The sequence below is a fragment of the Plectropomus leopardus genome, chromosome 4 (genome assembly GCF_026936395.1).
Source record: "Plectropomus leopardus strain MGB_pleo_1.0 chromosome 4, ASM2693639v1, whole genome shotgun sequence".
NCBI classification, from domain to species: Eukaryota; Metazoa; Chordata; class Actinopteri; order Perciformes; family Serranidae; genus Plectropomus; species Plectropomus leopardus.
This window is the reverse complement of record NC_142179.1, coordinates 17699612-17713014: the sequence shown is the minus strand read 5'-3', so window position 1 is coordinate 17713014 and position 13403 is coordinate 17699612. Positions and strand designations below refer to the sequence as shown.

At 41.7% G+C, this 13403-nt stretch overlaps 1 protein-coding gene and 1 long non-coding RNA gene across 3 annotated transcripts; one reads left to right on the top strand and one right to left on the bottom strand.

Moving 5' to 3' along the window:
* The first annotated feature begins 98 nt into the window (after positions 1-98).
* Positions 99-13315, top strand: LOC121944622 (kinesin-like protein KIF27). 2 transcript variants are annotated; one of them, XM_042488478.2, is made up of 15 exons: positions 99-1064; positions 1857-2057; positions 2797-3794; positions 3965-4108; positions 4229-4405; positions 4583-4776; positions 6496-6617; positions 6746-6883; positions 7560-7765; positions 8424-8486; positions 8650-8820; positions 8958-9149; positions 9246-9473; positions 10581-10779; positions 10907-13315. In XM_042488478.2, the coding sequence occupies exons 1-15, from the start codon at positions 767-769 to the stop codon at positions 11515-11517; spliced, it is 3942 nt and encodes a 1313-aa protein (XP_042344412.2). In that variant the 5' UTR covers positions 99-766; the 3' UTR covers positions 11518-13315. The 2 variants fall into 2 exon arrangements, with proteins under 2 accessions (XP_042344412.2, XP_087932796.1); XM_088076670.1 differs by having other exon boundaries at positions 8958-9473.
* On the bottom strand, positions 8395-9391 carry LOC148189754 (uncharacterized). The gene is made up of 3 exons (XR_015776436.1): positions 9258-9391; positions 8973-9065; positions 8395-8768 (listed from the first exon to the last, which is right to left on the bottom strand). It is a non-coding gene; the product is annotated as an uncharacterized LOC148189754 (long non-coding RNA).
* Positions 13316-13403: the final 88 nt, after the last annotated feature.

Here is a 13403-nt window from a genome sequence, read left to right as displayed (position 1 = left end):
ATACATTAATTTGTGGGGTTCATATGTAATATCATCCATTACTTAACTTAAAGCAGAATGCCTGCAAGGAATGTCCTGAAGAAAAGCTTTCTAACTTTTGAAGACATTGTGTAATGTTTTTTTGTGATCACAAATGGATAAGTTCAATGTTAAGTGAGAAAAAAACGTCTGGGTGAGCTAAAAACAGTTGGACTGTGCCTACTTTAGAGAAATTTACAAAAAATGTAATGTTAAATTTATAAACATATTTACCATAGCTCAAATTTTATGGAGGCATCTGGTGTTTGGGTGAAGGTAGAGGAGGGGAAGAGGAAGACAACTACAAAAAGTTGCAGAAACTATATATATATAGTTTTGTTTGTAGGCCTGCATGTTGTGCGCGTGTCAGAATGTCAGGGAGCGGCGCTGTTGCCCTCACGCGCCTCTCGGTCCGCCCTCCATGATCACTCTTGAACGTGTCTCGTGCTCTCCTCGACTGTTGCTGCACCGCGGCGGCGGTTTCCCGGGCAACCGAGCAGCGACAACAAACGGGAGATGGGACCAAGTTAGCAACACGCCAAATGAAGAAGACGTTAGTTAAACACAACATCAGACGGTTTGTTTCGGTGAAATGTAGATCTTTGGCTCATGTTTATTTCATATCCAGCAAGTTTTAAAAGCTCAGGTAAAAAAAGTTTTACGTAACTCAGCTGTGAGACGCCGGGATGTGATGAAACTCCATTAAGTAACGTTACTTTTGCGATAACTCTCAGTACACTTTGCCGTCATGAGCGAGGTCTGTGTCCGGGTGGCGCTCCGTGTCCGTCCCCTGCTTCCTAAGGAAGTCCTCCACAACCAGCAGGTGTGTGTGCGGGTGGTGCCGGGCTCTGAACAGGTGATGCTGGGCTCAGACCGACTCTTCTCCTTTGACCACGCGTTTGGACCGACAGCCAGCCAGGATGAGGTGTACGAGTCCTGCGTCCAGCCCCTGGTGGAGGCCCTGGTGGACGGCTACAATGCCACCGTCTTCTGTTATGGACAAACAGGGTCAGGGAAGACTTACACACTCGGAGGGGGGCACCTGGGTGAGTTTTACAGAGCACAGGGAGCAGTTTTTATCCCCAAGTGAGGTAGAGAACAGACTGTTTGGGTTAATGTCAGATGAAACTAGTATTTTTTGGATTACAACATTTTATGAAACCAATTGCTGTGAAAAAGTAAGTGAATGTAACTATAGCCTTCATTTATGTTAACAGTATATTTAATTGTTAAAAGTTTATGGAAAATGTAGTCATATTCACTTAATTTAGTGAGGTGGCTGCAACTTAAAAATGACAAGTTGAATTAAATCAGTCTTTCTATGTTTTAGAAACTTCAATGAAGCAAGTACACTGTAGTATATATCTGTGTTCTGCCGGTTGCAAAATAGTCATTTTTGTATATTGTTAAGCATGCTAAAACAGATCTCCTAACTTTATCATTGGCAAATCTTCTTTGTCATGATCAAGTTGATTCAGAGGTGTTCTTGGTGTTCTTTTGGGGAATTAGATATATACTGTTACACATTTCTACGAGTTTATCACACTTGTACTCAAGGATTTTAGTTGGAGAACGAAGCAGAGTCTCCAGATGGCATGCTTTTGAAAGTTTTGTTTGCAGTTGTTTAGACTTTAGGTCTTGTCTGTTAAAGTCATAGAAGTGGTCATCTGCAGGGCGAAGCGAGCTTTCCTTACCAGTAATGTGCTGTTGCCCCGTTTTTAATCTTACAGATTTGCCCAAAAACATCTCCTCTATTGTTAAGTTCTCTGGTCTTTGCAACATATACTATATGTTATCGTATCTTAAATATGTGTTTCTTCCTTCCAAACCTCTCTCAGATGAAGAGGGAGGAATTATTGACCGCGTGGCCCAGGATGTGTTCCTGTTGCTGGGGGAGAAGAGGAAGAACGGTGATGGTGTGGAAGCCGCAGTGCGGGTCTCATACATGGAGCTGTACAGAGAGGAACTGCAAGACCTGCTGGAGCTGCACACCACTCACAAAGAGCTTCACATCAGAGAGGATGAGAGGGGAAACACGGGTAATTAAAAAGGTGTTTTTTTTACTAGCAAGCAAGTAGGAATTTTAACAAATGTTTTGTATAAATTTAATGAGGTAATGAGCTCATAGGATTTACTTTAAAAAGGTATGAGGCAAATACTTAAATTGTATCTTTCTTTTAACCACAATGATTTTTCATCAAAATAACAACTGCATCCTTGACCTAAAAATGCTGAATGGCCTGGAACTTCCTGCAGCCAAACATTGATAAGACTGAGGTAATAAATATTGGCCCTGGCACAGTTAATGTTTATAATTTAAAAAATCCGGGCTCAATGTTCAAAAATAAAGCCCAAAACCTTAACAAAAAAAGACTGTCATTTTTGATAATAACCTTAGATTTAACAAACATGTTAACACAGTTGTCCAGTCTTGTTTTCTGCTGCTCAGGAGACTCTCCAAGATCTATTCAATTTTATCCCGTAGAAGTGGAGACATGGTCATACATGCTTTTATTTAAGCTCATTTATACTACTGTACACATGTCTGAGTCAACAGTGTTTACACAAATTACACATTTTCAAAGATTCTGCAGCCAGGCATACTCACCAAAACAAAACAAACAGAGCACCTTACCCCTATTTTAGCTCCCCATCATTGTCGCCCAGTACATTTCAGAATTGATTTTAAGATATTGGAAACTCTTCAGGCCCGCTCTGGACTCACAAAGGCTCTGCTGGCCATCAAATGAAATCACTGTGTGTTTTTGTTGTTGTCAGTGGTGGTGGGAGCCAAAGAGATGGTCGTCACCTCGGCAGAGGAGCTCCTAAATGTTGTAGAGATGGGCAATGCCCTGCGCCACACTGGCACCACAAGGATGAACGAGCACTCCAGTCGCTCTCACGCCATACTCACCCTTCAGCTCATCCAGTATTATCACAACAACAACTCCTCCCTGAAATCTGTCCGCTCTTCCAAACTCTGTCTAGTTGACCTAGCTGGGTCAGAGCGTGCTGGAAAAACTGGAAACACTGGGACACGGCTCAAAGAGTCTGTTCACATCAACACTGGCCTGCTTGCTTTGGGCAATGTCATCCGTGCCCTCTCCGACCCTGGTCGAAATCGCCGTGGTAACAACTGCAATAGTGCCCACATACCGTACCGTGATGCCAAGATCACCCGTCTCCTCCGTGACTCGTTGGGAGGCACCGCCCATACGCTGATGGTGGCGTGTGTGAGCCCCTCTCACCTCAGTGTGGCTGAAACTCTGAGTGTCCTACAGTTTGCGTCCAAGGCTCGTCACATACATAACCGTCCCGGAGCTGTATCTGCTCATACAGAGGTCAAATCATGTCCTACACCCTGGAACCCTAGTGAGGCTCGACTGGGCGAACTTGAGTATGAAGTGCGGACGCTGAGAGAGCTCCTGAAAGAGAAGGAGAGAGAGATGGAGAGGGAGAGGGCAGTTGGGAGAGCTGCAGAGGGGGACAGCTTCAGACAGTCCAGTCAGATGATGATGTGTGATTCAGATAAGGTTAACCAAGAAGAACCATCACAGTACCGCCTCCTGGCACAGGAAGCTGCAGATCTGCTTGCAGATATCTCTGGCCCCGCTCCAAGTCATGCTTTCAGGCAGCAGCTGCAGGATTGGCAGGAGAGACTGACGGCTGCCAATCATTCCCATCAGGCCGATGAGAAGGACTGTTCAGAGGAGGGTGCAGATCAGCCCCACCATGTCACCATATTAAAGCTCAGAGAAGAACTCGGCAAATGCAAGGTGATGATAAGTGGAAAAAAAATTCATATCTCCATTTATGGTCATGTAGAATTAATAATAACCAAATTCCATTTAGGCACGTCTCAAATGCAGTTTTTGGACATCGAAGCTTCAATGTAAAATATCTGTATATCTGTATGTGTTTTTGTGTGTGTGTGTGTGTGTCCTAGGAAGCTCTTACTGTAGAGGAACAGCTACTGGAGCAGAAAGATGCAGAGCTGAGACAGGTCCAAAAAGAAGTAGAGAAACTTCTTCAAGAGAGCAAAGTCCACCTTCAGGCCTTGGAGGAAGAAAAGGAGCGTGCTCGTATACAGGTGAGGAGAGGAAGATTGCAGCTCTGTCGTTCAGCACGAAAGGACACTGACACCTTCAGCATTGAAGGTTGTCTGCAAATAAAACATCTGTGCTCACATGTGTGTGTGAATTTTTTTCAGACTGAACAACTCGTGGACCAGCAGATCCTCATCAGTCGTCTTCGCAGTGACCTTTTGACCTTTAGGGGTGCAACCGTAGGGGCAACAGTGGGGACAGGGGCTTCTGGGAACTCAGACAAGAGACCTCACAGTGTCCCTTTGATAAGACACAGCTGTGGATGCGGAACACCCAGGAGGGTAAGTAGCTGCACTGTGTTGTTATCTGTGTGTGTGAGTTTGTGTGTTTATCTTTTGTACCGTATCTGCGCACTTACTGTCGTACATACTAAACGATGTTGCTACATTCATTCATATGTGCATCCACACCTTGTGTTCGTGGTGCATATATTTGTCCCAATGCATGTGTGTTTTTAGATTCACTCCAGTCCCCCGGCCTATTCACTGGAGAGAGTGATGGCAGCCTTTAAGATGCGCGGTCATCTCCTGCTGGCTGAGATTGAGGAGAAGGATGAAGTGTACTCTCCATTCATAAAACAGCAGGCAGAGAGCAAAGATGGGAATCAAGACAAGGATGAGGAAGATATCTTTGTGGGCAGAATGGGATTTAGGTGAGAACATGTTAAATACAAACCACTAGGGATTCACAAAGACTTTTGTAGCTGGTAGGTGAGGTAACATTTATTCCTCACCTGCTCCAGCTTTGTATAGCAGTGATCTTCCATGCACCAACGCGTGAAGTGTGCCACAGTAGAGGGTGTTTCATTGTCACTGCAGGGAAACAATACAATTTTGGTGTCAAGATGACAGCCACCCACCTGATCAGACATGCACTTGGACAAAGCACTTGGTTGCACCCATGTCAGCCTCTCGCAAATCACACAGACCTGGCATGTTATGCTTTTCGCTCTTACATTTTTAAAAATATGTTTTTACGAGAAGAAACATTTAAACGTAAGCACATACGCTGTTTTTATTGGGGTGATTTTGATAACAATAAGACATACTTTATTTATTGTTGATCCGTAGAGGAAATTATTTTTCACCGTGTTAATGTTTACACATTCCACACACATGTGCCAAAATACATACACATGCACAAATAAGATCTATACACCTGCATCAATGGGGAGATGTTAGAGCGAGGGGGCTGCCCATGAACAGGTGTCCAGAGCAGCACGTGATTGGAGAGGGACACAGCTACAAATTTTGGGGCTAATGCATAAGCAGTCTCTGTCGGCCCCCCTTCCCTTCCTCTCTTGATCAATGCCTCTCTCACACACCTTTTGATTTGTTTTGTTTTACAAACTCAGATTCTTTTCTTTTCTTTTCTTTTCTTTTCTTTTCTTTTCTTTTCTTTTCTTTTCTTTTCTTTTCTTTTCTTTTCTTTTCTTTTTTCCTTTTTTCTTTTCTTTTCTATTTGTTTGTGTGCTTCAGTGCTCTAGCAGCACAGGCAGTCCAGCACTGGGTCCTAGCTGTGTTTGAGACGAATCTGAGCACAGCGGCGGACTAAACCATTCTGTTACTGTAAGGGGGGAGAGGTGCCTCAGAGAGCTTCCACTATTTCTTATAATTAGTCTTTATGTTGATATATTCAGACAATTTCACTTCAGTTACGACACTAGTAACTCCAGTGTCAGGCTCTTTAAACAGTCCGACCTTTCCCTCTGCTACAGTGCCCCTGGGGTGCCTTACTCATGGGCACCTCACCAGTGCCCCAGAGGCAAACTGGCGCCTCTCTAGCAAGCAGTCCATCTTTGGTCTGGGCAGGGACTTGGACCACTGACCCTCTGGTTACAAAACCAGTTCCCCATGGACTAAGCTACTACAGTGATAATGGTCCCAGCCTCAGTGACATATACAATATAGCTGGTAAATTAAAATATGTGCAACCAGTACCACGTTATTGCAAAATGCTGTTGCTTAATAACCACACCAATATCTGTGCCCTTGTGCGGATCAAACTGATTAAAAATTGGTCCTGGTGTTTCTCACAGCCTCTTAATTTGTGCAATGCAAATTCTTGGGTATAAAGGAGATGTGACATGCCAGGGGACACATTTGGAGATGTGGCAAGCAGAGCAGGACATTTAAAGATTAGAGGTGCAGACGTGTTGGGCCATTAATGATGTCAAGATTCAACATAACAATTTTCTCCTCAAATACAACCCTTTATTCAAGCGTACTGCAGGTGTGCCGTGCAACAAAAGAGAGTTAGAAAAAAATACTTGAAGATTCACATATATCAGTTACCTTTTATTTAGAATGTATTTATAGAGTGGAAGTGAGTGAATTTATCTGCCTAATCAAATATTGTGATGTTACTCCAGACGTTCTTTAAACAGAACTTGGACCACCCGGCTGAAGAAATCAGCCCTGAAAGAGAAGACCTCTGTACCAGACCAGTCATCTAATGGAAACCCAATAGCTCCAGAGCCTCAGCGAGCCACAGGTATACTTTAGATGTATTTGACTTTATTTTGCAGTTTTTTCTTTTTGTATCCTCTGTGACTTGTCTGAGTTATATTTTATCCAAGAAGTTGTTTCCTTTTCATATCACCAGTTGCTATTTCTTCTCAGGGACCGAGGAAAACCATACCAAGCAGAGCCACATGAGGAAGGCGAGACTACAAGCCAGCGTTACTCAGAGAAGAATCCAAGATCTGTCAGTCAACATGCGCATGAAAGAGGAGCTCATCAAAGAGCTCGACAAAACTGGTGTGTTCATATAAATACATACTGCATATTCCTGCACTCCTGTGCCTGTAGGTTTGTAGTTACTCAACCTGGTATACTGAGTCAGTAACGAAGAAAATCTTGGGCTGATTGTTTGTGTTTGTGAACAACATTCCTGCAGGACTGATATGAACTTGCTGAAGCTTCCAGAGATGAATGAATTTAGAATTTCAAGGACAACAACAGTAGCAGAGAGAAATACAAAGCGTTGCATAAGTGTGACCAGCCCATCATAAATATCTGATAATCACATTATTATTAAGAAAGTTTAGTCTGGTCAAATCTTTTTTGTATGAAGATGTGAAATTTGTAAAGGAATGTTCAAAGAGGTGCTCTGAAGTAGACAGTAATTCACACCTCAGCTGCTGTACCAAATATTAAAGTTGTCAACATGTCTGAAGCCGAGGCATGTGCATAGCTGGTATGCAACATCAAGTTAATATGAAATGTTGGCCTTGATTGGCAGAAGGTGAACATTGTGGGTAATGTTTCCAGAAAACAATATGAAAAAAATGTTCAGGTTTGGAAATAACAAAGCCGTTGCAGCTAGAGGCCCTCTTTACCAAAGTCTTGTAAAAAAAAAAAAGGGACAAAATGTAGATTTTAAATGTTTTCAATTGACAGTTTTTAAATATAAATGTGTGTATTTGTCTGACAGAAAAGGAGACCCAAGCAGTGGACAGACATGGCAGGCACAGTGGTGATGGCAGAGAAGCCGACGTGTTGGCAAGACTGTCCATGCAAAGCCAGCAGGTCCGAGCAGAGATGTACCGCAGCTTACAGCACATGAGACTGCAGAGAGCGAAGCTTCAGAACAGCCTGAGACAGCAGAAAGAGACCACCAAAGACCTCAACCAAAATGAGGTAAGTGCTCTGATTTTTAAAAATAACCCCAGTAACGATACAGTGAAATAAGAAAAGAGATGAACATATTAAACTTATGCAAAATTAGCAAATTCCCAAGGAAAGAGGTGAGGTGAGGTGACTTTATTTGTACCCGTGGATAGATTTTTTTGCAGCATAACAGAGAGAGCATCAATGTTAGTTTACAACATTAACCAAGAGAAACACTGACAGAGGACACTTGCATAACAGACAGGGCAAACACCGGGTACTCACAAGCTTACAAGAAAGGGGGTTAACAATTGTATTTATGACCACTTATAAGCTAGTGAATTTGAAGCAATAGTGTAACAGTTAGTTAAAAAATAACTTTTGCCAACAGCTCAGGGTGCTACTTTTTTTTTTGCACCTACCTTTTTGGATTAATTTGATATTTAACCAGAGTTTGAATATAAATTTTGACATCAATCAGGCCATTTTAATACCAGTTTGACTAAACTCTTCCCAACCCTGATCTTGATCCACACAAAAAAATGGTGAAGGTGTACATATCATCCATAGAACAGCTCAGTTGAGTTGAGTTAAATTACTGGGAAATGCAAACTAACAAAATATTGTAAGAGTATTTGTAAATCATTGACTCCTTTGAGTGAATGTGTTTTTTGGTTTTTATTTATAGGAGCAAAGGACAGGAGATTTGACTGTGTGCAAAAGCGGTCAACAGGAAGACTCAAAGGGAAAGGTAAACATTATTAAATATGTAAGCATAAATTCTTCAAAAGTTTATGTTTTTGTTTATTCCTTCCAGTCATTATGACAAATTTTCTTTTTTTCATTTTCTTTTTTTCCTCGACACACCCCATTTCCCCCCTCACACTCTTCACTCCTCATTGTTGTCACTGTAGCTGCGTGACTGTGTTTGGCTGGAGGAGGAGGAGGAGCGGGTGCTACAGAAGAGAGCAGAGCTCCAGGAGCTGGAGGAGGAGCTGAGGAGGAGAGAAGATGTGCTCCTGCACCGGGAGGCCTGTCTGCAACAGAAAAACAAACTAGAGACCAAAATGCTTCGTTCCAGTCAGGTCAGCCTGTATATGTGATGGTGCCCGTGTGATTTTGTGTCAAGTTTTTATTATAATTTAGCTTTTAATCAATAACACTTATGTGATAGGGCAACACATAGTAGAATCTGGAAGTTTTTTTCTCAATAACTTTTAAGGCTCTGAGTCAGGACCTGCTGCGTGTGTCTGTGCGGTTGGAGTCTCTTGAGGAGCAGCTGCAGAACTGCAGCAGTGTGAGGCAGACTGGAAGAGTCACCACGGAGCAGCTGGAGAAAGAGAGAGACATGCTTAAAAAGAGGAGAGACACTCTGGATGCCCAGCTGAATGACAACAGAGTACTCTCTGTGGAGGTCAGAAAAAAGCAACACTGTATGATGCATTGTATTGTTTGTCAGTGTGCATTCTTTTTGTTTTGTGCACTTTTCATTTGTGCATTCTTCATCAAGGAGGAGCATTACCTGCTGCAGCTGGAAGAAGCTATTGAAGCTCTGGATGCAGCTCTGGAGTTTAAAAACCACTCCATCCAGGACAAACAAAAGAAGCTGTTAGTCACAGACTCCTCTTCACAAACGTCAGAAAGCACTGAACCCGCTCAACTCTGTGACGTCATCAGGAGGCTGAAGCAGCTCTCACCACCTGAGGCTTCAGAGCTGCTTGTCAAATATTTCAATAAGGTGAGATCAAATGTATGCACACATATGGATACAAGCAACATTCACCTCATCTCTGCTTGTAAAGCAAACATCAAGGTTTACGTGGTCATGGAAAACGTGGAAAAGTCATGGAATTTTACAATCATATTTTCCAGGCCTGGAAAAGTCACAGAATTAGTAAAAATCATTGAACATTTTGGAGAAGTCATTGGTTGTGTTTAATGAAACTGTTACAGTAATCTTCTGTTAATAACACTCCATGTCATGAAACATAACGACAAATATATTTCCTGTAGCTGTCGACTAATGTCGATATGTGCTGGGTTGTTTTACCATCACGTACGTTTCTTCCATTTTTCCCGGATTCCGTCTCCCCCATCATGTATGCCAGCTAGGTGAAATTATGTTTAAATGGACTTTGAATCTCATATGTTGAAAAACGGCAGACAAGTAGGGAAAAAAATTGTACGGGTCCTTGAAAAATCATGGAAAGCTTGACAATGTCTGGGAACCCTTTAACTTGCTCTCCTTCCTTGTCTCTTTGCTAGTAAATGTCTGTCTGTTTTCACTTCCTTTTCTCTGCTTTCCCTTTCCTTCTCCTATAATTTTAGATTTTTACATTTTAAGCTTAATTCCAAACGTAGCTGGTGTCTCGTTTGCTTAAAACATGTTTAATAATTTGAGAAAAAAAAAAGATGTAGTCTATTCCACGGTCGGATGGAAACTGGATGCTGACTCTTGTTGCTTAGACTGGAGATGTGTGTTTCTCCTTCTCCTTAACCTTCACTTGCTTCTCACTCCATGTGATGTGCCTCTGTGACTCATGAATGCAGCAACACTGTTTCTGTAATGCTAATTAAATTACACCTTCTCCCTCTCGCTGTTCCCCTAATACTCCCTGCTGTGCCCTCCATCTTTCCAGCTGATGCATGTTAATACCATCATGAACTATATCAACTCTCCATGAGGTTTTGTTTGCACCATAATGAACTCCCTCCCAACTGTTTTGCTCTGTCCTTGATTTTTCTCTGCAGGTGTGAGAGTAAACAAAGATACAGCCAATTTCTTTGTAATGATGTAATAATGTGTATTCCTCTGGCTCCCTCCCACCCTTATCGACCTCTTCAGGTTGTTTGTCTCCGTGAGGCGGAGCGCCGTTTGCGTTTGCGTTGTGAAGAGCTGGAGCTTCAAGCTGGAGAGCAAGAGGTGGTGCTGAGAGAGATGGAGATGGCTGTGCAGCGCCTGGCCCTGGATGCAGACCGCAGGCTCACCCAGCAGCACCGAGAGCACCAAAACAACATCCAGCTACTGCTGCATGAACTTAAAGGTGAGGAAATTAGTTCTGCCTGGGTAAAACCGTTTCAATGTGACTTTCTTTGTCCTCTTCCTCTTAATATTTGCGCATAAATTGAATGAATATTACTGTTTTATTTACTTTTGTGTGTGTGTTTTAGAGGGGGGTTCAGGGGAGGCACAGCAGGCTATCGAAGACAGGCTGCAGCATCTTGAGAAAGATCTGTTTTTCTACAAAAGCTCCAGCAGACAGCTTAAAAAGAAAGTCAAAGAGCTTCTCAGTGACACCCTACACCCGGCTGATCAGACCACACAGGAGCACAGACAAACACACAGTGTGCAGACACACGCACCTGCAGACGAACCCCACACGCACACTGAACAGGTGCAGATTAGGACACATATTGCAACAACATACACAAAGATACACACTGAGCAAACAGACAAAAAGACGCACAACAATTCTCATATAAAGAGACATCCAACTGCCTGTCCCTCCTCATCCTCTGACCCCCAAGCACGCAAAACGTCAAAAATGCACGAAGGCAACCACATACAGTCCCAGGGGAGGAGTGAAAGGGGGGCTGTTTACTCTGGGGACAGTTTAGAGGTGACACCGGTCCGTATGTGTCGCAGAGAGCTGAGGCAGATCTCTGCATCTGACCTGCAGCTCTGTAGTTCTGCCACAAGGAGGCGACAGTCTGTAGTAGATACCAGCACAGAGTCAATACTAGAGGACTCCATAGAGGTGCCCAGAAACACTGACAGATGATGTTAGCTTGGTACCTGTGAGTCACTCGGCAGCAGCAGCGTGTACAGCAGACTCCAGTTGGGTGCTTGTAAATAAAGGAAAAAGCGTGTCATAAATAATCAATGACAAAAATTCACAAAAACTTTGTTCTTTGTTAAATATGCCAATATTGCTGTCGGTGTAATATCAAAAATTGGCAAACCCTCAAAAACAGAAAATTGACAGTTTATAACTGGAGGAGAAGAAAGTGACCGAAATATGGGTAATATTGAAATGTATTTAGAGTGAACCAGTCCCATCTTATGTCATTGTCATAGCACTGTCGTCCTATTTATCAGTCTTCCTTGGTGGTCACAGATTTTCCATATCCGGGCTTTGCTGAATGTTGTGGTGTTGTGCCATTCACTAAGAGAACAAACATAAAGAAAAGTATGTGTTGTCATGACAACAGAGTGACCCTGATAAATGACACATACTGAGAGAAATTTCCAATAACTTGACAGCATTTTTACACATGGAAATAGAGTGAAACTCCTCATTTTTGGATTACAACCAAAGACAACGCTGCGCATTTCATTTTTTGATGAATCTGAAGTTTCAAGCTCTCATTCTAGATAAAGACATAAAACAAGTTTTGAAATATTATGTGCATTTTGTGAAAATGTGATATTTATGCAAAGAGCAGCACTTACCTGATCTTATTTCCGTTTTCATAATAGCTCACGTCACAGTTATTACCAAATTGACTCTTCACTTTTTAGAAACACTATTAGTTTGAAAGACACAAAAACATGTTCATCAACTTGTTGTTGAATGTAATTATATAGTGCCTTGTGAGGAGAGGAGCTTTGTCCTACACCTTTAATTTTCAGCACTGTTTAGCACTTAAAATGGCCACTAGATACATTTTTCTGCACTGCAACAGTAATATAAAGCTTTGTTGTGTTTTTTTTATGCATTCGAGTTTTCATACAATTTTTTTCTAACTGTGTGCACTATTTACTATTAGTTATATGTTGTGTAATTAAGTATTTTTATATGAGCGACTCTTATGACGGTCAAATGCAATAAAATTACTAAGATGCATATCTCTCTGTACTTCCTTTATTGTGTGGGCTCCTTCCATCCCCTTACCGCTAACCCATGCAATCCTACTTTTTAACATGATGTAAATGTGTCTAGTTCCTTCTTATCTTCATATATGTGTAAAAAACAAAACCAATATTGCCTGCGTTCCCACTCTGTTCCCAATATTTTACTGTTGTTGGTCCCTGAAGTTCCCACATAACTTGTCCAGAGAGTTTTAAAATATGCTGCCCGTTCTTATTGAAATAATTTCCAGAAGGATCTGTAATTGTCCAAGCTGATTACCATAGGGGATTTTAATTCAATTTTAAAGGGAAAAAACCCTGCTCATGGTCAGTGTGATTGATGTTCAAACTATCAAATCATTTAGAAGATTGTACATGGTTTTAACTTTTTGTGTCTGTTACATTTTAGGTCAATGCATTGACTGCTTGCTAATTTATGGTGTGTGACAGTTGTACTTATCTACTATATATATGAAGTATTATATTAAGTGACATTATGCCTGGGCTTCAGCCCTGATTGTTTTATAAATAGCCTTGAATCTAAATATGTGGCTATATATATATATATAGCGTTACTTGAAGAAATGTACTGCTGTACTAATGTACTGCTTACCACTATTTACACATACATACTAACTCATTTTGCAATTCTAGCCGATATATAGTCAATATATTTTTAATGATAGCAGTTGATAGATCTGTTTCTACTCAATATTAACAAGCCCCTGAATAATAATAAGTCATGAAAGAAGTCTCTGGTTATTTGCCTTAAAATGACTGATTCTGTCCAAAAACAATTTACACAACGCAGACAAG